Source organism: Anopheles marshallii, chromosome 3 (assembly GCF_943734725.1).
Source record: "Anopheles marshallii chromosome 3, idAnoMarsDA_429_01, whole genome shotgun sequence".
Taxonomy (NCBI): domain Eukaryota; kingdom Metazoa; phylum Arthropoda; class Insecta; order Diptera; family Culicidae; genus Anopheles; species Anopheles marshallii.
Window position 1 is genome coordinate 8,347,671 of NC_071327.1, and position 23,891 is coordinate 8,371,561.

The 23,891-nt window shown below is 46.2% G+C and overlaps 6 protein-coding genes across 6 annotated transcripts; 3 read left to right on the forward strand and 3 right to left on the reverse strand.

Annotated features, from left to right (window-relative positions):
* The first annotated feature begins 75 nt into the window (after nt 1-75).
* LOC128714175 (sodium channel protein Nach) lies at nt 76-2,779 on the forward strand. Its single transcript, XM_053809051.1, has 10 exons — nt 76-278; nt 345-542; nt 615-729; nt 1,118-1,323; nt 1,397-1,529; nt 1,598-1,716; nt 1,788-1,942; nt 2,005-2,174; nt 2,460-2,574; nt 2,667-2,779. The coding sequence occupies exons 1-10, from the start codon at nt 76-78 to the stop codon at nt 2,777-2,779; spliced, it is 1,527 nt and encodes a 508-aa protein (XP_053665026.1).
* Nucleotides 2,780-4,990: 2,211 nt separating this feature from the next.
* On the reverse strand, nt 4,991-7,809 carry LOC128711571 (translocation protein SEC62). Its single transcript, XM_053806452.1, has 5 exons — nt 7,774-7,809; nt 6,801-6,939; nt 5,995-6,659; nt 5,645-5,919; nt 4,991-5,123 (listed from the first exon to the last, which is right to left on the reverse strand). The coding sequence occupies exons 1-5, from the start codon at nt 7,807-7,809 to the stop codon at nt 5,024-5,026; spliced, it is 1,215 nt and encodes a 404-aa protein (XP_053662427.1). The 3' UTR covers nt 4,991-5,023.
* An 839-nt stretch (nt 7,810-8,648) lies between these two features.
* LOC128713599 (dnaJ homolog subfamily C member 28) lies at nt 8,649-9,807 on the forward strand. Its single transcript, XM_053808459.1, has 2 exons — nt 8,649-8,747; nt 8,815-9,807. The coding sequence occupies exons 1-2, from the start codon at nt 8,649-8,651 to the stop codon at nt 9,805-9,807; spliced, it is 1,092 nt and encodes a 363-aa protein (XP_053664434.1).
* A 150-nt stretch (nt 9,808-9,957) lies between these two features.
* On the reverse strand, nt 9,958-15,159 carry LOC128714083 (trifunctional purine biosynthetic protein adenosine-3). The gene is made up of 6 exons (XM_053808959.1): nt 14,971-15,159; nt 14,236-14,878; nt 13,401-13,655; nt 13,078-13,303; nt 12,716-12,863; nt 9,958-12,645 (listed from the first exon to the last, which is right to left on the reverse strand). The coding sequence occupies exons 1-6, from the start codon at nt 15,157-15,159 to the stop codon at nt 9,958-9,960; spliced, it is 4,149 nt and encodes a 1,382-aa protein (XP_053664934.1).
* A 1,743-nt stretch (nt 15,160-16,902) lies between these two features.
* Nucleotides 16,903-18,293, reverse strand: LOC128714086 (protein pygopus). Its single transcript, XM_053808962.1, has 3 exons — nt 18,237-18,293; nt 17,736-18,061; nt 16,903-17,668 (listed from the first exon to the last, which is right to left on the reverse strand). The coding sequence occupies exons 1-3, from the start codon at nt 18,291-18,293 to the stop codon at nt 16,903-16,905; spliced, it is 1,149 nt and encodes a 382-aa protein (XP_053664937.1).
* Nucleotides 18,294-19,480: 1,187 nt separating this feature from the next.
* On the forward strand, nt 19,481-22,105 carry LOC128714084 (ovarian-specific serine/threonine-protein kinase Lok). The gene is made up of 5 exons (XM_053808960.1): nt 19,481-19,667; nt 19,808-19,965; nt 20,031-20,399; nt 20,475-20,655; nt 21,522-22,105. Exons 1-5 carry the CDS (start codon nt 19,481-19,483, stop codon nt 22,103-22,105), a joined length of 1,479 nt encoding a protein of 492 aa, XP_053664935.1.
* Nucleotides 22,106-23,891: the final 1,786 nt, after the last annotated feature.

Below are 23,891 nucleotides of genomic sequence, written 5' to 3' on the forward strand. Positions count from 1 at the left end.
AGGAAACCTTTTTAACAGGTTCTAAATCACAATCTATTTTCTTAACCATCCAGTCACAAAGAGTGAAAACAAATGATGAGTTTGCAATCGAAATCGCCTCCAGCTAGTGGTAGGAGGAGGGTGGAAAAGCATATTGGACAACGGGACACTAACGGACCCATAGGATGGCTGTTGCGACTGTTCAAGTCCATCAGCACCTTTGTGCTCATCTTTCTGGAGCAAGGTGCCGTCCATGGCTTAGCACATCTTGGCAAACCCTTTCTACACATACTGGAAAAGTAAGCGGATTCTATAATCATATCTGTTAGGTAGTTCGATAACTAGTTTGTGTGTTTGTTAAATAGGCTATTCTGGTTGGCACTGATCGTCGTATCCATTTACTTCTCCGTCGTATTGAGCTTCGTGTCCTGGGAGCGCTACCAGAGCAAAAGTACAGTGGTGGCAATCGAAAAAGATCATTACTACTGGAACACCTCCATGCCTAGCCTTACGATTTGTCCCCTGAAACGTATTTATCGACCATATTTAATCAACTACTGCAGGTTACAGAGCTATAGCCATTCCCTCTCCATATCACTATTTTCAATTACTATAGCTTTCCTTTCTATTTTCAGTAAAAATGGCATTTCGAAGGAAGAGGATCAAACGGAGTTGTTTGATTTTCTGGAATCACTTGCCAATTCATCATACTTTAACTTTGGAAGTATTAAACACAGTGATAATGTGGATGTTAGTATTGACGATTGGAGCTGCACGCCTGGAGTTATGCAATAAGTGATGAATGAGTGTAAATAAGTGTATAAATTCATAACTTGAATTGCATACATTTACAAAGCAAAAAAAGCAAAAATCTAACACGCTTATAAATTATCTATTTTCATAACCTTTCGCACTACCCCATGGTTGTTGTATTGGGTTGACCGCGCCAGAAAGTATGCAATTGTTAAGGTCAGGTTCATTGTAAGAACACCTTTCTTTTCCTTATTATTCGACCCGCTGATGGCCTCATCGTGTAGCTGTTGCTTTCAATAGTGAATTGCATACCTGCAGGCGTGGAAATACAGCACATCTGTAAATCATTCCCACACTCATCCATTCCTTCTACACAACTCTGCAGAGCATGCTTGATATGCTGCAAATTAAACCGGAAAACTACATGAAGATCATCTACAACCTAACACGCGATCTGACACGCCTGGACGACACGGAACTGCGCGTCCGCACGCAGAGTAATCTCGAGTTCTTGCACACCTATCAAACACTCACCGAGTACGGCATCTGCTACACCACCAACAGTTTCATCTCGTCAAACTTAACCGCCAGGTATACTACTTTTACCGGTGTTTGTTCACTTTGTGTCAAGGTACACGAATTTTATAACCAAACCAATCAACAGTTTATTGCTGACCGGCAAACAATCACCGTTGGACGATTTTTACCTGTCACGTGTCGTGCACAACGTACGGTACGGGAACCTCTTCGACGGTGACATCACGTACAGCTTTATTGGCTTTGAGCCACCGATTACGGTAATTAAGAAGCAGCAAAACACTCGACCGCTGTGTCACATTGTGTCACTAATCACATCGTCTTGCAGATTTTTTATCACAGCCCGTACGAGACGCTTAACATCGCCAAGTATCAACCGCTCACCAATGAAGCACACGAGTATGAGACGTTTTCGATTGAAATCGTTACCACGAAGGACTTCAAGGAGTGCGTTCAATTATCTATCATGGCTAACAGCACACAATTTGAGAGACTTTTGTTTGATTCGTTTCGGCCAGGGATACCACCATCTCTCAGCGTGGTTGCCGGTTTAACTACGAGTCCAACCTGACGCACTATTCGATCTACACTAAAGGCATCTGTCTGCAGGAGTGTCGCATCCAGCTGGCCAACAAGCTGTGCGGTTGCATACCCCATTTCTATCCTAATCCCGGTACGTGCTTTCCGCCGGTATGTGCTGCAACACTGTTTCATCTTTCTCACATGCATCAACAGATGGACCGAGGGCGAAGAAAGTGTGCCATTACAAGCAGCTGATGAAGTGCTTTCCACGCTACCAGAAATTGTTCCTCGAGTTTAAGGAGGATAACAACGACAAAAAGGGCATTCCTTGCTATTGCGAACAGAACTGTGTCGATTCAAAGGTCATCATCGAGCATAGACAGGTACGGGGGATTAGGTGCATGGGACATTTTCCCACTATTCGTAAATCGATCTCCCCCCAAGCAAATCCTTCCTAATCTAGCCCCCCGCTCCCTCCATTTTGTGTCCCCCGGGTGGTGTGTAGTCCAATGCTAAATCCCCTACATACATCCATCATTTGTTCAACTTCCAACACCAACGCCAGCAGAGCACATTTCGCACCGAAAGCACGTTCCGGTGGGATTTATTGCTTTTGCGCTTAAAACACTAACGACGGTGCAGTGGAATAATGGCACCACTTTCTGCAGGTTCTGAAGCAAACGCAAAAGCTCATCGGTAGCATCGGTGGACTGATTGTCGTGAAGCGCTACCCACTGGTACGGTTCAGCCGGCAGCTTCTGTTTACCTTCACCGATTTGCTGGGTGAGTAAGACCGTGTCCGACACACGCGGGATGGTGTGCTGTACCCAACGTACCCATCATAATGATGCTTTCTGCATTTGTTTGGTTCGCAGTATCGATCGGAGGAACGGCGGGATTTTTCCTCGGCTTCAGCGTACTCGGTATGGTGGAAATATTGTACTTTTTTACACTGCGGTTGGTGTGGTACGCAGCAGGACGCCGTTAACAGACGGACATGTTGAATTTGCAACATTCAACGAGCTTTTTGGAATCTATCACATACGCTTACTTATTGTCGACACAAACACATTTTTTAAAAATCTTCTAATACACCAAGCATATGCATGATACTACTTAGACTTTAACTTACTCTAAAGCATTTTACTGCAGATGACGTTAGTAGTTACTCCGAAATTCAAATATCCAAATTTTAAACGTCAGCTTGACGTTAGTAAACCAGTTTTAGGAGACATTTTTAATTTCATGGCCGAAGTTTGAAGTGGGTTCTAAGTAATAGCTAGTAGCTATTAGTAACAGAAGAACCGAATAAACATGAACCTTTCATCAATGCGAAGAATTTGATCTTCCCAATAACCAGGATTGGGACCAGGAAATCTTCCCAATAACCAGGATTCCATACACCCATTTCCCGTTCTTCAGATATTTCACTCCTCCCGGATTTCATCTGTTCCATTCCCTGACAGAAAACCCACAAGTTGGAATCAAAATCAGCTATAGACCTAATGTTTTTCATACCATAAAGTTTATTGAATAATATAACCTTACCTAACTGTTGCACACACTACAAAAACTTTCTTATTTTGTTGTTCTCCACCGTTTCGCTCTCTGTATCTCGCTTTCTCTACGTACTATCATCATTTTGCACTCGCTAGCGATGATGCTTTTTTGATTTATGTATCCCTTTTGTTCGTCTACAATCGCTATATTTCACTGCACTGTAAAATACCATCGCACCGGCACAATATCTGGCCGGCCGTCTTTAGCTTCTAACCTTCCCAACCGGTCTAACAATGTATGTATTCTATGTGGACTCGAGTCACACTAATCGGACACATCAATTGTGCTGAAAGGGATGGGATAAGATGAAAGGAGCAATCTTCACATAGAGCGACCGAATCCACACCCAACTGACCGGCAACGCAACGGCGAACACCCGAACCAGCAACGAAATGCATCTAACGTTCGAAAGAACATGCTTCACCTACGACACATCAGACACACAAAACGCGGTACCACTCGCTAATGATTGTGTTCGTTCGAACGCAGATGTCCCACTACTGGTGACGCGTCCGTCATGCCGCACAGACCGTATACCGGTTTTGAGATTTTTGGTTCTCATCGATTGTTTTTTTTTTTCTTCGCCTATGGCTTTATGTATGGTTTCTGCCAATGTTCGTTGTTTGTAATGTTTCACACAAAAAATAGCTGAAATCCGACCAACAGTACGTTTCATTCTGATGCCAAAGTACGGAAGTGAACAGATAACGAACGCATCGCGCTAGACCTACTGATAATAGAGCGAGGGAAAGAATTGTGTCTGGCGAGAAGATTCTGAATAAAAAAAGGAAGATTGGGACACAATCAATGATGTACCGTTGGGTAAAATAAAATTTACACGTTTTTTTTTTTGGCAGCCAAATTTACTGCATGTGTTTGTATAGAAAATGTTTATGTAGTTTTTTTGTATTCTAAATTGATTTGTTTGTTTGTCATAGAACAGGTGGGGCTTTAATAATTTATGAACACGAACGTTGTTCTTTATCAATGCAATTAACTCTTACATGTACACTCGCAGCATCGAGTATGATCTCTCAACAATTAAACCGCAATTATTTCCAATTCATTACAACCACTGCTGTCACGGGTAAAACTCTACCATTCCAGTTCTACAGCGGTTAGTTCCATTTGCCAAATGCCGCGTGAACAACATTTTTTAAAAACAATAATAACAAAACGTAATGCAATAAAACAATTGCGGTTTGACGGACGGGATTCATTCGGTTAACGCATCACAAATAGGCGTAGATCGGTTACGATCCGTTGCGAAACGACTGTTAGCATGCGCCGCAGAGATACATGCCAACGTTATGCGCCCTTGACAGAGCACGTGGTTTACGGTGTCCAGCTGTGCCGTACAGTTTTGATCTGTACACCGGAAACCACGATCGGGAATAGAGGCTGTCACATTCGTCATACGGATTCGATTACGTTCAGCAACGGCTTGGATTTGGTTAGGGTTGAATTTGGTCCAACATGCTACTGATCGCTCTTGTAAGTTAGAAAACATTGGAAGGTACATGATGAGCCTAATGAGGTTGGAGTGATGGTACGTGGTACGAATAGGATTTTCCGTGGATTTCTGTCTGTTTCCTGTTGTCCGATCCGAATTCAGCTAATAGTACGGCCGTGGGTAGATTGTAGGGTGATATGAAACGACTATGTATGCCTTTTACGAGGTATCCACCTCGTCGGGTTCAACCATCTCAAAGTCCTTCCCCGTAGACGAACGCTGCGAACCTTCCGAATCGCTTTCCGACGGTGTTCCGGAGCTGCAAATTAAATGAGTGTGAATACGGGCTAGTGCTTATTGAGGGCAGGTAAGGACAAATTCATTGCACCAAGTAAGAGGGGAATACTTATTAGCAACACAAATAATATTTAAAGCATTATTTAAAAATTATAAAACATTTAAAGATTATTAATGTTATGAATAAAAAATGATATAGCACATTGGAGTAAAGTTGAGAGATAAAAATAATATACACAAAAGGAGATGCGAAACTAATACAAAAGCACTACAGAAGGGTTGCGGAAAAATATCAGGAAACACATAAATAACAGGAAAATTTATTATACAGACAAAACATAAATAAAATAGAAAAAATATTTATTTGGAGGGAGCAACATTTGCCTGCGACAGGACAACATGGAACACCAGATTCACCAAGACTAAAAGCAGTTAGTTTCATAGCAGCAAACCCACTACCAATTAGGCAGGAAGGAGGCAAGGAAGGCAATTATCTTTTGTACACCGTTCCCCAGTTCAACAGTTGAGCTTCAACACACTCACTTTTGCTCCTCGTCGATCGATTCTGCGATCGTCACCGGCGACGGTTTCGATTGCTGTGGCTGCTGTTTGGTGCCACGTTGTCGTAATCCTTCGGTCGTTGGCGATGATGGCTTTTTGACGCTTTCCGTTTCAGTGTCCCGTTCCTTCACTTCATCAATCGTCGGTGGAATATTGGTGGTATTTTCTTCTTCACCGCCACTATCCTTGTCACGTTTTCGTTTCTTTGTTTTCTTGCTACCTTTATCAGTGCCATTCTGGCCATCTTTGTATTCGTGCTGCATGGAAACGATATGTCCCAAGTAAAATGTTAGGAGAGGGAAAAACGTAATATTTGCTGTACTATTACTTACATTATACAGGGGCCAGAATGAGGCAAAGAATCCGACATCCTCCGTCAGGTTTGGCAGCAACCAGAAGTGATGCTTTCCGCCGGTAACGACCCACACCAGACAGAAAATTATGCACCGGAGCACGACCAATCCGAGAATGAATACCAGAAAACCGGCTGCCGCTATACTCAGATAATAAACACCCTTTCGCAGCAGTGGTGGCCAGAGCGGAAAGAGACAGATCACGATAGCACCGACGACGAGCAACGCGCCAAAGATCCAGTAATGCATCGGTATCGGATCGTACAGCCAAACGTACGCTTCGTGCCCATCGATAAACACCTGCTCCGGATGCATCTCGAGACGGATCTTGCGCTTTCGTTTCTCCGCTACCTCCACCACCTTACTGCCACCCTCCGCATGGCTACTCTCCGCATCGGTTGCACGTTCCTCTTTCGTGGTTTTGCCACCAACATCCTTAGCTGGCGCCAGCGTAGCTTCAACCGCCTTTTTGCCACTCTTGCCACGCAGCTCCTGTTCGCTTACTGGCACCTTTCGGGCACGATGGAAAAACTTGTGATACAACATATCGGCCATAAAATCAATCACGGCCTGTCGATGCGGGAAAAGACAATTGTCACCCTGGGCAAACTTTGACCCAAGCAACGCATCGATTGCTTTGATAGCTGCAACCAACAGAGGGAGAGAAGAATGAAAAGATAATTAGCAAACACAGTGGACGGTACGGTGTAACAAAGGCAAACAGCGCTTCGTCACGACACAAAGCAGGGGGAATTACCCGTGTCGGCGAATGGTTCCACACTTACCGGAAAAATACTCCACGTTGTGATTGAGAAATTTCGTCTTTTTCGTCGGTACGTTTGATTTGAGCCATTTTGCAACCCTGTACTCCTCCTTGGAAGCTTTCTCTATTTCTTGATCTACACCGCCGGGGCCACTATATTCCTGGTCGTACGAGGAAAGAATACGAGTTAATCTTTTATCACCCATTGCAGGTACGGCGTCATTAGCTGCTGGTGCGTAACAGAAGAGAAAAAAATCTCAGCCTCCCGGAGGAAACACGTGGCGCACAGAAGGCGTGAACACCTACTCCGTACGGTACTTGAGACTGTTTTAAAATCGCACTTTAAGAAAAGAAAAAAAAAACCACAAGCTAGCACGTCATATCGCGGATAAGTATCGTACGAAAAGCACGTCAACTACCAATGTTTGTGCAGGTGGTGTTCGAATTCTTAGCCCATTTTTCACGGTAAAGCGACGGTCGACGGGTTCTCGCATCACCACTCAAGCATATCCAAGCCAGTGACCTCTTTTCCCTGGTCTGGAACACTGTGATTCCCGGCCATTGCATAGCTCGCAACATCGCAAATTGTTCCCCACCTTGTCTCGACTACCAGAGGCAAACCGTGCGAGAACCAGAGTTGACCATTTAACGGAGTAGGCCAAATCAATTAGGCCCAGACCGATGACGTCGCCCTGTTCGCAGACTGCATTAGGACGCACATTAGTAAAAGGAAAAATGGGTTAAGCCAGTAGCAAACAAGGAGAAACTTTCTCCACCTTTTTTCTTGGTCGGTCCGTCACATGCCACGGGGCATGATACATTTGCTACCATCGATGGGAATCAATGTTAGAGTGGCGCTCGGAAAACAGACTCGGTACAAGCAGCGTAGTTTTCGGTGCCCTTATCTTGTTTAACAACACAACCGCGCCGAGCATAAGCCTTGACCTTTCCACCACGACGGAGTTGCTGTTTAGTTGGATCCGCGATCAACTTACATCCTTCCGCTTCTTTGCACGTCGTTTCTCCGCCATCGCCGCACAACACTAAATGGACACTGTGCTATGGTCACACCTTCCGTATTCGTAGCACGATTCCTGGCGTAGGACAAGGGCGCAAAAGGGGATTTTGAGCCAATTCCTTTTTCACAAACGCAAACACGCACCACGGGGGCAGCTGTTTTCCACGTCTCCACTTCGGTGTTCTTCCTTTTGACACCCGTGCAAATGATACGCGCACCCGTGCGTGTGTGTAGGTTTTTTCTATTGTTGTTTAAATTGGGAACTGTCACTCTCGCAATCGCTCGCTCTCTGGAAGTTTTGTAGAATTTCATGCTGCGTTTATGGCAGCAGGTTGATTGCTGTCAAGCCAAGTCTGCAGCGTGCAATGGTTTTTGCTTTTTCAGTATGGAAATTTATCAATTAATTCGCTTTGTAAGCAAATTGTTCTTAATTGCTTCTTTAATTTATGTTACAAAAACATTCAATTGATTTTAGCAAAACTTTCCCAATAAAACTTGTGCTTTTTCTCAGCTTTCTCATTGGCCACCTGTCCGGTCAGCTGCTTTTTGTTGTGCATCAAAAAGCTCATGCCACTGTGTGGTTGCTGAAGCAAAATCGACCCAAAACCACTCCGGACCGTGTTTAGCATGGTCTAACATTGTGCAATAATAGCGATAAATTAATAAAGTACGCTAGTTGTTAAAAACGGTAACATTTTACTCACGGTGAGTGCATTTCTACCACGGCTATACATTCTATGTTGTTTGGAATTGGTCAAGGTCACGACGCCGGTTGTTTGTTTTGCATTTGCAGGTTGAAAACACTTTACTAATGCTTTTATTCTTTTTTTTAGGTGAGTCATAAATACAAGTATGCTTACGAATAGAACGAGAATTGGGTCCTTGGTTCAATATTATGGAAAATGTGTACGCTTTAGGAAGGTTCACACACGACGTGGGGAATTATATAATGTGAGTGAATGAAATAATACGTTCGCGATCCTTTACAAAATATCGTATTGAAACTCGCCCCATTTAGAAATGCTATCGTCTTCTTGGAGTTGATGAACAATCCGATCAGAACACTGTCCGTAACGCTTACATAACATTGGTGAAAAAACTGCATCCAGACAGCGGCCATCCGGAGGCAAGCGCTGAACGTTTCCAGGAAGTCGACACTGCGTTTCGCATACTGCAAGAAAAGTTTGCCAAAGCTCGCCGAGGCATCGTAGAAGACCTGCAGGAACAGGTGAAGGTGTACGATATAAAACACACGGCACCACAGCACCGTCAATACCTCAGCTTCGAAGGTGTCGGATTCGGTACGCCCGCACAGCGCCAAAAGCAATACCAAGCAGTTCGTGCAGCCAAAGCGCAGGAACGCGTCCTGGAGCATCGGCTCTCGAAAGCACAAGCATCAGAGACGGCCCTCATGAAGAAGGGCGACTACTTTAAGAAGCACGAAATCAAGACCAAATATGGTTACGATCGAGTGGTCGAGGATCTCATCCAGGAAGCGATGTCGCGGGGTGACTTTAGCAATCTGTCCGGCTTCGGTAAACCGCTGCCCGATCATCAGTCACAGAACCCGTACGTTGACTTCACCACGCACAAGATGAACAAAATAATGCTCGACAATGGGTTCACGCCGGAGTGGATAACGTTGCACAAGGATATTCGGCAGGCGGTTGAAACGCTCAAGCAGGACCTCCGGCGAGGAAGAGTAAAACTTGGTCCCTTGCCGCTTGGCGTACAGGAGGAACAACAGTGGGAAAAATGGATCGAACAGCAGCAGGATGAAGCGTTAAAGATAAACAAAATGATCGATAAATTTAATCTTATTGTGCCGATGATGAACAAGCAAATGGTTCGACTGAATCTGGAGCGGCTCGGGAATGATGTGCTTGCAAACGGTCCATATCGTGAAGGGCCGCAGGACGAAAAGCACAGTAACGTAGCGAAAGTGCGACCGAACGATACCACCACAAGTAGGTCAAGTATTTTAGGTTTTATTGGTTCATTGTTTGGTTGAACGGACTTAACAAGTACAGATAAAAATCAGTTTTAACAAAATTATTGACAAACAACACTGCTTTGTCTTTTTTTTTTTCGATTAGCCCTTGGCATTCCACTCTAGTCTTTCGAAAAAGCATAAATCTAACTGATTTGCACAATAGCCTTGTTAGCTCAGCCACTGCAGTGTGCCGTCCTGTCCAAGGGTTGCAACATCGTTCGCTACCAGCCGCAATGCCTTCGGGTATGCAATGTGTTCCGCCTGGTGAATCCGTTCAGTGAGTGCTTCCTCGGTGTCGCCTCTCAGGATTGGTACGCGTTCCTGCAGTATGATCGCTCCCGTATCAACGCCTTCGTCGACGAAGTGAACCGTACAGCCCGACTCAACGTCTCCGGCTTCAAGCGCTTGCCGCTGTGCATGGATGCCCTTGTGGCGTGGCAGCAGCGCCGGATGAATGTTAATCAGTGCACCCTTCCAACGCTTCACGAATCCTTCCGAAAGAATGCGCATAAATCCAGCCAAACACACCAGCTCGATGCGTTCCTTTTCAAGCACTTGTGAAACGGCCGCATCGAAAAGCTCCCGAGTGTTATAGTCTTTGTGCAAGATTACCTTCGAAGGTATGCCCGCCTTGGCTGCCCTTTCCAGTCCGAATACGCCTGCCTTGTTCGACACCACCAGTACAATTTCGCCACGTATTCCAAAGGTTGAACTGCGCGTGGCATCGATCAACGCTTGCAGATTGCTTCCCGAGCCGGAAATCAGAACTGCGATCCGTTTCTTCGGAAGTGAACAGGTAAGCTGAGATAGCCGCAACGTATCCTCGAAACCCTGCACAATCACACGCTGTCCGAGTGGGTCTGATTTTTTCACCACCGTTCCGAGTGCCGTTCCGCCAGCGCTGCGAAGACGCTGCAGGACGGTGTGTTTGTGTTCCGTAGCCACCACCAGCACCATACCGATGCCGCAGTTGAATGTGCGCAACATTTCATCCGCCGTTACGTTGCCGGCACGAGACAACCATCCGAAAATGGGTGGGATGTGCAGCTCGGTCAGATCGAGGAATGCTGCCACACCGGCCGGTAGCACACGGGGAATGTTTTCCGTGAATCCTCCTCCGGTGATGTGAGCGAGAGCTTTCACCAAACCCTCGGCCAACAACGATTGAAGTTCGCGTACATAGATCCGGGTAGGTGCTAGCAGTTCGTGCGCAAACGATTTGCCCGTTGCACTGAATGGAGCAACGTCGTGGTACGAATGGCCGGCAAATTCCAGAATTTTGTGTACCAGACTGAACCCGTTGCTGTGCACTCCGCTCGATGGCAACCCAAGGATAACATCACCCGGACAGATGCAATCCATTCGCGGTAACATTCGGTTACGCTCCGCAATTCCAAGCGAGAATCCAGCCAAATCGTACACGCCCTTGGCGTACATTCCAGGCATTTCGGCCGTTTCACCACCGAGCAGTGCACTGTGGCCCTGTCTGCATCCTTCCGCAATGCCCTCGATTACTTGTGCCGCTACCGGCACATCCAACTGACCGCACGCGTAGTAATCGAGGAAAGCGAGTGGATCCGCGCCATTACAGATGATATCGTTCACACACATGGCCACCAGATCAATGCCCACCGTACCGTGCAGGTTGCAGTCCTGAGCGATCTTCAGCTTCGTACCGACCCCATCGGTGCCGAGCACGAGAATAGGATCTTCGATATTCATTCCAGTGTCCCGCAGCCGAAACAGTCCGCCAAAACCACCAAGCCCTCCCATAACACCTGGCCTGTTGGTTGACCTGGCGAATGGTTTAATCCTTTGTACCAACTCATCGCCTGCACCAATGTCAACGCCACTGTCCTTGTACGATATGGCGGTTGGAGATTTCTTCTCCGGTTTGTAATTAACGGCCACCTTCGTGATGGCTTGGGTGAAATTCTTCACCACCACTTGCTCGGTACCGCGCGCACGTCGGCTAACTCGTCCTAGCAATACTGCTCCATGTCCGGACAGCTTTTCCTTCCACGTACGATCATTTTCCGACACAATCACTACCATTCCGATGCCACAGTTGAAGGTACGTAGCATTTCACGCTCGGTTACATTTCCTGCCGCTGCTAGCCAGCCGAAAATGGGAGGAATTTGAACCTCACTGAAGTCAACCTCGACTGCCAGCCCTTCCGGGAGTACGCGTGGAACATTCTCCACCAGGCCACCACCGGTAATGTGTGCTAAAGCTTTCACCGTGTCCGTTTGGCGGAGTAGCGGCAGTAACGGTGTCACGTACAGGCTAGTCGGTGTCAGCAGTTCCTCCCCGAATGTGCTACGTCCGTCTTCGCTGAACGGTGCACGATCGGTTAGTTTCGTACCGGTACGTTCAAGGATTCGATTGACCAAGCTAAATCCATTGCTATGCACTCCGCTCGATGGAAGACCGATCACCAGGTCACCTTCCTTAATCCGGTCGATGCGCGGCAGGATCTGATCGTGCTCTACCACACCGACACAGTATCCGGCCAGATCGTACTTGCCCTTCTCGTACATCGATGGCATTTCGGCCGTTTCACCACCGAGCAGTGCACAGTTCGTTTCACGACAACCCTCCGCAATGCCTTTCACGATCAAAGCTGCCGTCGGTACTTCTAACCTGCCGCAGGCAATATAATCCAGGAAGGCAAGTGGTTCTGCACCGGCACACAGTACATCGTTAGCACACATAGCCACCAGATCGATACCGATCGTGTCCCAACAGTTGAGTGCTTCGGCGAGTTTCAGCTTGGTGCCAACACCATCCGTACCTTGTACCAGCACCGGATCACTGTACCGAACCGATTTTCCTTCCCGATTGGTGTACATAACCTAAAACATTTGGGAGAAAATGTTAACATTGATAATCACTTCATTGGAATACTTAACCCGCCATACTTACGTCGTTTAGACGGAACAATCCACCAAACCCTCCAAGTCCACCAAGCACTCCCGGACGATTAGTCCCTCGAGCCAACGGTTTGATACGCTGCACCAGAGCATCTCCTGCGTCAATATCGACACCACTGGCCTTATACGAGAGACTTTGGCTGTAAACGAAAGAAAAAGTGCCAAACAGTAAGTACACTGGTGATGACTATCACACATTACACAGAACACATGCTCTTTCAATGAATGGTGGACAGTACACAGATAACGGACAGAGGACGAGTTTATGATGGTTTATGTTTAAATGTTTTTTTTTTTGCACGGGCTGCATTTATTTCCAATCAACAAAGAAAGGCGCAATTAACGATCAATTACTGTTTGAATGCTTTCTGTGCAATGTCCAGCCGGTGCTGCGAACCGTCAAAGCTGATCGCCGTCGTACAGGCGGACGTTGCTAGCGCGGCTGCTTGTTTGAGATCGCTGTGCAGCACGACACCGATCAACACTCTGCCACCGTTCGTAACGAACTCGCCGCATTCGTTGCGTGCTACACCGGAATGAAACACGAGATGTTCCGGGCGTGCCGCTACAGCATCCAGGCCTGTTAACGGTACAAAATAAAAACACACACACTCATTATTATTTGCTTCGAGTGGAAATAGATGGAATGAAAAGCTCGAACTAAACGTATGACAAACCTTTGATAACGCAACCCTTGGTGGATGTTTCCGGGTAGCCCTTGCTGGCCATTACCACACCAACAGCACTGAGACCGGCGCGGAACTTGAGATTGATCTCGTGCAGTTTATTGTCACAGGTCGCTTCCATCACTTCGTACAGATCGCTCTCGAGCAAGGGCAGGATGACCTGCGTCTCTGGATCACCGAAGCGGCAATTGAACTCGAGCGTCTTCGGTCCATTTGGTGTAAGCATCATTCCGGCATACAAAACACCTGGAGAAATAAGAGAATATAAAAATTAATATCTTCCCCAAATGCAAAAGGGACGTTTAAAAAAGTTGCTACTTGGACATTATGATGATGCAGCCTGCGTGTACTTATTTCTACTAGCCAATATTATAATCAAATCTTTCAGTTGATTTCTTATCATTTGTCGAGAATATGTTATGCTCATAGTAGCATCAATAGCATGCATTAACGTAAAAACATGTCCTCATACACGGACACGGACTGCTCAACGGGACACACATAAACAAGCAATTGTTTGGAAGAGAGAACAGCAAAACAGGTTGCGCCCAAAACTAGATCGATGCTTTCTGTTGGCAGGGACACAAAAACGGATCATCTCACTCCGTGTTATCACCGAGGGTAGATCGCGTGCATTCTACTGCCCCTTGCTACGTCATCCGGCGGGAGGGGGCAAAAAAGTGGATTGTTTTCGTTTTTCCATTTTTCTAGATCGATCCTGACCTCGCGAGAAGTAGCAGTTAGCCCTCGGGCGGGTTTCTTATCGCAAACCGACTTTCATTTAATACCAAGCAGCAACAACAACCGAATCATCCACAATCGTTACCGTTGTACTTGATGCCTTCCGCTCGCAGCCCATCGACCGCCCGCTGTAACACCTCCCGCACGACCATCTCAAGCTGGGCGGGTTTGATGATCGGACACGGACAGTATGCACCCATTCCGCCCGTATTCGGACCACGGTCGTGATCTAGCAACCGCTTATGATCCTGGGCCGGTAGCATTACGCGCACGGTCCGTGCGTCCACAAAAGCGAGCACCGAAACCTCCTCGCCAGACAGTTTCTCCTCGACGACGACCACCTCGCCTGCCGCACCGAACCTTTTGTCGCCGAGAATGTCATCCACGGCTGCGCAAGCTTCGTCGATCGTTTCCGCCACAATGACACCCTTACCGGCGGCCAAACCACTCGCCTTCACGACTAGTGCCGCGTACGGTGCGCTGCGGATAAATGTCTTCGCCTCGGTTGCATCGGTAAAGCTTGCGTAACGGGCCGTTGGTATGCTATGCCGATGCATAAAGTCCTTGGACCAATTTTTGTCCGCCTCAATCTGAGCACCACGCCGTCCTGGACCGAAGCACTTGATGCCGTCTGCTTGGAGCGCATCGGCAAGACCATCCGCTAGCGGATCTTCCGGCCCAACCGCTACCAGATCGATCTGATTCTGCTTGCACCAGGCTGTTATGGCCTGCGAAAAGAAAAAAAATGGCACAAAACCACACAAACCCATTGAAGCCGGCCGTTAAAATCACCGTTGAAAGATCAAATGGTTTCACTTACATCGTGGTTCTTCACGCTGACATCCGACACTAGCTGTACCTTTGGGACCGCCGCAATGCCCGGGCTGCCGGGAAGTGCGAACACGGTGTCAACCCGCTCGCTACGGGCCATCTTCCAACAGATGGCATGTTCACGGCCACCGCCACCAATCACCAACACCTTCTTTAGAGTAGCACTGTCCTGAACCATTGTTGTGTGTTCGTACGAATTATGGTTATGGCGTCCAACGAGTTACGCAGGAAATTGAGCTTGATTAGCGAGCTAAACGAAAGCAGGGAGATCACAAACACTGCACCGAGGAGCTCTTTTAGTATGGTTCTCTGTGTTCGATCGTACGCTGTTCACTGATCGACGGATTAAGATGCTTTGCGAAACGTTTCTGTGGTGATTTTTGTATTTGTTACCAGAAGCGAACCTCGCGTTCCAGAGCACGAGACTCTGGGGAATTATAACGCGTTTCTATAGCTTTGCTGCTACACGTTTCTTTCCCTTTCTTGCATGAGCAGACACGGTTGTGTTGGCTAAAGCAAAGCCTCATTCCTCTCATGATCTCCGGTTTCATTAGCATTATGCTCGTAAAGAGAAAGAGAGAATACCCATTCGAATGATCCTCACTGGAGTCCCCCCTCCTCTCCTTCAACCTCCTCCACTCATATGCTATGGCTGCGCACAGCTTCCTTTCGTGAGCGCTCTTTGATTTGCTGCGCCACATGGCAATTGCGGGCCGAAACGCGTGAGAAACGTCGAAAAGACGTGACGAAGACGTTTACGAAAGTAGTAGGCTCTTGCGAAATTACAACGAACGCGATAGAGGAAGAGCGCGATTTTGCGTCCCATCGTAAAATCATTTCCATGGCAACAGGTGCCTTGCTGTAGGTACAGTAACTTCAATTCAATGTGGGACACCAAAATAATGTGCTACGAGATCCTCATGTTTACTACATAAAGCACGGGACTATCTCCAAACTATTGTTTAAGAAGAAATTATTATGTATTGGTCAATCTTTAATTAACTGTATCAAACTTGAACCGAATCTTGCGAGTGCTATTGATGGATGAACGAAAATCTAACATAAGTTCGGATATTAACTCTCAAGTCACAATGGCGATAGCCGTATCGAGGAGTTCGGATATTAATTTCGTCCCTATCCCTAGACCGGACATGTACAAATTCTGTTTGCACCATTATCATTATTTATAACGCATTTTTTATACATAACTCATACTACATATTTAAAAAAAGCACTAAAATAATGTATGTAAATGATTGTTTTAACGCTAATGTGTACACATTAACCAACACTGTACACATCAACGGGTCCTTCCTTATACTAGAACGAATTAGAGCTTTCGTGGATGCGATGCCCGTTGCGTCAGACATACATCGTGTCACGTAATTAAAGACGTTCCCACCTGCTGGACACTGTTCCTTTCCATTTGCTTTTTTAAAAAAGAGAAAGCATCATACTACATTTACACACGAACTTTAAAAAGAGCTATGGGTAATTAGTACGCTAGAGAAGGTGGCGGGATCCCCAGAGTAAGCAACAGTTAGACAAAGGATACAAAATAAACATTAAAAAAAGGAGGGAAAACTTAAAACTGAGTGAGCACATGTTTCGCTGCACCATGGAAACAGGTGCAGGGTATCTATGATGAAGCAAAAAAAGAGGGCATTGGGGTTAAAACTATATCGCCAATTGTAGGGCATTGGGTTCCATTACAAAACCAACCGGAAAAAGGATCCGTATGGAAATCGTTAACTTTCTCTCTCTCTCTCTTTCCGAATGGTCAATTTTACGCGCCCGGATAGTGTGTTAGCTAAGAAAGATGATCAGTATATCACCGCCCACCATCATCATCAACATGATCAGCACCACCACCACCAACACCACCACCTAGTATATCACCACGAACGGTAGCATCTGGTAGCTACCGTCGCATGTTGAATCCTTGGGAACCATCCGGTCCGGCAGGCAAACGTAGCACATGTTGATTCGTAACGATATTCGATGCGCCCGAACTACCATGAGAGTTGGGCTTTCCGAATGTTGTTCCACCTCCTGTTCCAGCCCCACCATTATAAGGATTCGTATGATTCGGAATAGCACCGGGCGGTGCATGCCCGAGCAAGGGTCCAATTCCTTCACCATACCCGAACCCATTACGCATACCAACGTACCACATTGCATCACGTCCCCCCGGAGACTGCTGATGATTAAGATGCTGCGCAAAGTGTTGCTGGTACGGGTGGCTACTGGGTGGCTGCTGTTGATGCTGGTGTGACTGCTGCGGATGTATGTGTTGTTGATGGTGTGGCTTCGGTGGAAACGTATGGTGCGGATGATGCAACGGATGCGTACTGTGCATCGGATGGTGTGGGTGGTGATGGGGGTGGTTCGGTGTTGTCGGATAGTACACCACCGGTGCCCCTTGTGCACCCCGTCCCGGTGGTACGTTTTGCATTCCCGGTGGAAACGTCCCGATTGGAGCCTGTTGCCGGTACGGTTGATGAAAACGGTACAGGTTATTCGAATTGTTATTTGCACTATTTCCGGCCATTCCATCTCCACCTCCACCACCTCCACTCCCACTCGCACTACTAGCATTGGAGCTAACATTCCCACTGTACCCGACATTGTTATTAACATTGTTTACACGATAACCGTTTGTATTAGTAGAAGCTGGTTTCTTCGTCCTGCAAATAAAAAGTTGTTATTAAAACCTTGAAATGAGATCAACTCCCGACTTTGCGCCAAACTTACTCGGCTTCCTCGTCATCGTGTGCAGAACCAAGGATACGCAACCGTGCCTCGGCATATTCCTGCCGTCGTTGGTCGAGTGACTTGATCTGTGTTTTGGGTTTACTGTCCGCTGCACCACCCTTCCCTTCCGATCCGCCGCTGGTTTGCGGGCGCTTCAGTATCTGCATCGGTCGGGCCACCATCTTCGGGCGCAGTTCTTCCTCTAACATCTGCGGTAGGGAATTCTGCCGTGCCGTGTTTCCGGACGTCGCGGAAGACTTGGTGGTATCCGCTTTGTCCTCGTCGATGCTGGTACAGTTTTTCAGTATCGTTATCGCATTGACTAACTGATAGTGGGTTTTTGTGAAACAACGGGATGGGTGGTCGCGAGTGTGTATCACAGCCGCAGCACACCACCAAACGTACAGCGTCAATTAGTCAACAAGGTCACTATGGAGATGGATGGGAGCGAACAGTCTTCTGTCCAGCATCTCATCGCCACCGACATTCTTCTCCACCTACCTGCTCCTCGTCGATATCTTCCCAACTGTCGGCAATCTCCGGCTTCTTCGTGGACATCGCTGGTGTGTGCTCTTGGACACGGCCTCCGTACTGAGCAGCAGCAGGAACACGACGAAGGACTACGATACAGCAGCACACTTTCTCTTTCTCTCCTTCCACCAGCAGTGCACACCCGCCAGCAGTCCAAAACACGGCGCAGATCTCCCTACCTTAAACACCACCACCACCCGCAGCAGCCAGCCCACTCCACCGTTGCCGTTTTCCGCAAGCAAACTATGTCGTGGGTGAGTATCGCGCCCGACGGGAAAATTAAAAATCTCCTTTGCAAGGTAGCAGTGAAAACTTCTGCTGGTACAATTTTTCCTTGTCTTACGAAAACCCGAACGACAACTGTCATCCACGGCTGACAGCCACCGATCGAATGCGGACAAGATTTATACAGGGCAACATTTGGAGATAAAAACCCTTAGAACCACGGATGTTTTTACGAAAAGCGTCGTCGACTATTATTTCTATTAGATAAATCGGTACTTTCCAATTGCTCCAGTACTATGCGTACAAAAGGGAAAAATCATATCGATTTGTATTTATGCGCGCTTTGCAGAAAAATGACACAACAAAAGCAGCGATTGTTTATGCCCTAGCGTCGAACTCTTCAACAGGTTGCTGTATCATTTCGTCGATTTGAGCAAATTTAAACGCGTTTTTTTATATCATTCAGTTGGAAAACAAAACAAACATTCGCGTTGATAGTGTGAAAATAAACGTTAAATGATCACATCAGAAATAATGTGTTGAAATACGAGAAACTGCATCATAGGCCGTTATCAAAAGCGTACTGCTATCTCTCGTTCGCCCGCCGACAAACACGTGCGGTGGAAAAAGGATAAAAGGCACAGAAAACAATCACCGTCTTGCATACACACATACAGAGCCACATTTGGCTTAAACAGCGCCGAATCCTCCATCGCGATCGTGTGTTTCCAGCGCAAGAACATAAAACAGATTATCTGAACTATGTCGTAGCGCTTTTTGGATCGTTTTTGTAGGAAGAGTTCAGTGTATGGTGTTTTCCTCGTTGCACAGTGCGTGCTATGTTGTTTGCATTGTAGAGTGTTTGTTACTATTAGCCGGCACTATACGAAATTCAGCATTGTGCGCACCAGAAGACAAGGTGTCGCGAAGATTGTGATTCGGCAAAATACAGCCAGCAACAACATCAAAGGGAAATCGAAACACGAATCATGGCAAACAGTGAAGCAATGCCGGATACCCAAACGGCCACACAAATGACGCAGGATACGGCCCTGGAAAGTCAACCGATCGAGCATCCCAGCTATGGCCAGCTGCTGGGAAAGCATGTGAAAACGAAAAGCCTCGGTACTAAATATCCTCTGTTCTACGTATCTCGTGCTCCGTCTACCATTTACGGTACCCATAGTTATTAAATGTGTGGCACTCTAAACATTTTCCTCGTAATTTCCTCCCTCCTACCCACTGCGGGTTTTGTAGAATCTCTTTTCGACCGTTACAAATGTTGGAATTTATATCAATTTGTTTACCGTTTGCAGAGCTGCGCCGCAGTGAGTTTAAGGTCGGCCGAGATGAGACGTGCGATCTTATGCTGGCCGAGACCAATCTTCCTGCCTCTAAGTTGTGCCGCGTTTCAAAGGTACACTTCACGATCAGGAAGGATCTGAACGATATCACGAGTCCCACATACATACATGTAAGTGACCAATAGCAACCAGCCGTGTATGATTTAATTACATTTTTCTTCTTTTCGTTCTCCAGGACCATTCGCGCAACGGTACGTACGTAAATGGTAGACTCATAGGCGCAAACAAATGCATGATCCTGAAGCACGACGATGTAATCTCAATCGCCGGTGTTAATATCCGTGCGTTCGTGTATTACGATCTGCGGCACAACGTTTTAGTGGATATCAAAGCGAAAGAGCTGCTCGATCGGTATCACATCGGCCGGAAGCTTGGTTCGGGTGCGTGTGGCACGGTTTATCTGCTGCATGATACCGTTTCCTGCCAACCGTACGCCATGAAGCACGTTGCGAAAGATCCACTAAATGAGCGTAGCCGGCCAAAGTTCCTACACGATCCGTTGCGGGTAATGAATGAGGTTAACATAATGAAAAACCTTGACCATGTAAGTATGCAACACACCCCCGGTGCAAGCTGATCATGTTGAGCGCGAAAGTAACATTTATTGTAACAATAACAGCCCTGCGTGATCAAAATGCACGACATCGTGGATAAACCGGACTCGGTGTATATGGTGCTGGAATACATGAAGGGTGGTGATCTGCTCTCGCGCATTATCGAGAACAAATATTTGCCGGAAAAGACGGCCAAACTGTTCTTTCTCCAGATGTGCCATGCCGTAAAGTACCTGCACGAGCAAGGTAAGTGTAGAAGCGGGTGACGATTCATTTCGAAACCCCCAATGGTAATGGGACGCTTCGAAACAATACGATCGAATACCAATGGTCCAACGGATTTGTAGATTTGATTGGTACGCAGTCCGGGATTACGGATACGTATTCTTGTTTCATTCCTTTTCGACCGATCCTTCGCCCTTGTAGCTGTCAAATGTTGAGATTTACAGCCTCGCGAAGGGTGATCTTCCCTTCGACTCAGGTATAAATCCGACCACGTTGGTTGTGTTATTGACCTTCGTATTATGATGTAGTTTTTGTTCACATATGTAGAGCGATCTAATAGGAAGTAAACTCCTCGAACCTGGTTGAGCGACTCTTGTTTCAGCTGATTGTGTTATGGGAAGAATCTTCTTCATTACAATCAGCGTTGAATGCATGAAGTGCGAAGAAGCTGTACATGGAACAATTTCAATGATTTATACATGGTGTGATAAATTGGTACTATAAAATGGGAGCTGCTCAAATGTATGGTGTTCTATATTGTTTATTTGACTACAACACAGACCGACTGGCGAAGTTGTTAAAACTGTGCACATGAATTATTGCTATTATATGCAGGTGAATTAAAATTACACAGACATACGCATTAGACGTATTATTTCTTTAAACTCAGACAAGTCATTCGATGTACGAAACATGAGTGTTAGTTCGGAAAAAGGATGCTTGTCCTTAGAACCCCACCACAGAGACCATCGGTCTCGTTCAATGCTATCTTTCTGTTTAGTTGCTGCCGAAGCATTAAATAACACGAACGTTAATTTGTTTAGATAGTAGACCTGTCTTCCTAACGCAAAACCTCTTGCGGCTGTTTTTTTTTTGTCAAAATGCAGGGATAACCCACCGTGACTTGAAACCAGACAATATCCTGCTCGAGGATGAGAATGAGTACACGCTACTAAAAGTATCCGACTTTGGGCTGAGCAAGTTTGTACGCAAAAACTCGGTCATGCGTACCATCTGCGGAACACCACTGTACGTAGCGCCGGAAGTGCTTCAAACCGGTGGACGTGGTTCGTACACCCGTAAAGTAGATATCTGGAGCCTGGGGGTCGTACTATTCACGATGCTGAGCGGTACGCTACCCTTTTCCGACGATTACGGATCCCCGGCGGTGGAGCAGATCAAGCGGGCAAACTTTCAGATGCGTCACACCGTGTGGAAGAAAGTGTCACCGCTAGCAAAGAAGCTGATCTACGAAATTTTGAGTGTAAATCCCAACTCACGCCCCACGATCGAACAGCTGCTCCGTAGTACCTGGTTGCGCGATCCCGACGTTGTACGCCGGGCAGAACGGTTGATGAAGATACCGTTGACGGCAGCAGAACCCCAGCGAAACACAGCATCGGACGTGGAGAACAACAACATGAGCCCGGTCAGCAGCTTTGCCCCACCGAGCAAGCGGAAACGTTTATAGGTAACTGTCTCTTTTTCCTAGCCGGAAAGAGTAGATCGTTTTTTTTTTATTTGTTTGTTAAGATCCGTTACGATCGCAGAACGGCCAGCTTTTCCGATAGAAAAGTCGTGGTTTGTATTTGTGAGAATATTTTTATTATTAACTGTATGCTGCCCTTTGTGTATGCAGACTGTCTGTCGAAGGTATTAAGCAATCAGGCAGGGTTCTGCATATGCTTTCGCGTGTTTCCCTACACAAAATCAAGGTAAACCAAGGATAAAGGTTGTGACATCGAGCCAGACTAATCGGTAATTGATCCGTGCTGCTTTACTATCATTTATTCGGTAAAATTTACTTACCCACCCCCCGTCCATACGATTGCGTACATGTGTCATGCATTTCCTTCATCGGAGAGAGCAGGAACTAGAGTGAAAAGGCTAAATATTTTTTTCTAAAATACTTAAAGAAAGGGAAACCGTGTCGTTATTTGAAGAGATTATCTTTTAATGTTTTTTTTACTGTATACAACTGTATAACGTGCGATAGCTTTGTATTGCATCATTTAAGTGAACTGCTTCACCGATAAACGTTACTCATTCCATGACGGCAGGTGTATGTTTTACAAATCTGTTTGTTCATAATGACCTCATAATTAAACCAAAATATATTAATTTTTAACAACATTTTCATCAAACAGAAGCTGGTTTTTGCGTCTATAACTGAGAGAAAAAAACCGCATTCAAAGGTGGAAGATCGGCGATAAATTCCTCCACTACGTCGGTGAACATAAAATCTGTAACAGCATCTTTTTTACAGTGTGTGCGCAAAAACCGGTTCCGTGACGTCCTTTTAACGGCCGCCAAGCCTCCAAAAGGGAATCTGAGAAGTCTTTGGGTGTGTTGGTGTGAGTTGATACGTAAACCAGCACGCCCGGCTTATTGTCGACACGTTGCTACGGTTGTAAATGGTAACATAAGCTATAATCTGGCTTCCGGACTCCAGTTCCTACACAAGGTCAAACGGATAAGTTCGGTGTTGAAAACAAAAAACAAACTCGCAACGATGCGCAACTGGTAACAGTGAACATCAGCGTAGAGATCGCCGTTATGCGTACGCGATCTCCCAATGTGGGTATGTGTGCGTGTCCTCACGGCACCAAACACAGGGCGAAGGGCAGTGCTGTTGTGTCGTTGTTTGAAAGCGAAATGAAATGTTATTTAATTCAATCAACCGTATAAAACGCCGGGTGATTCGGGTTAGGTTGCATTTGCTTTCGCGTCCGTTGCTGCCAGATCAAACTACAGACGGAGATTTGTTTTGAAATTCGCTTTCGTCTGCAAAATGGTAGATAATGGGGCAAGTATGTTGAGCCGGGACTGCTTTTTTAATGCACCGTCATCGGATTCCAAATTGGTGCGAGAGCGAGTTGGTGTGGAGTACCAACACATTTTGTATAAAGGAATGGAAAAAGCAACTCGCCAATTTCTATACATCATTAGCTCATCAAAAGATCCTGACGACTTTAGCTAATTTCAGATGAAAAACCTTAATAAAGTCGGCATCAATAGCGAGAGATCAGAGACCAGAGATAGACACAGATAGGTGATCATCTCTCTAAAGCTCTTCAGATCTTTAACGACTGAAGTTGACTCATTATAGAATAATAATAAACTAAGCAAAACACATTCACCTCGGAGACATGGGCCAAGTACTCAACTACCTTTATTTACTAGAGTACCGGCAATTTTATCTATTTATTTATTCTATCCACGCCTCAAAGGCAACTTGACGTGTGTTACTATGGTTA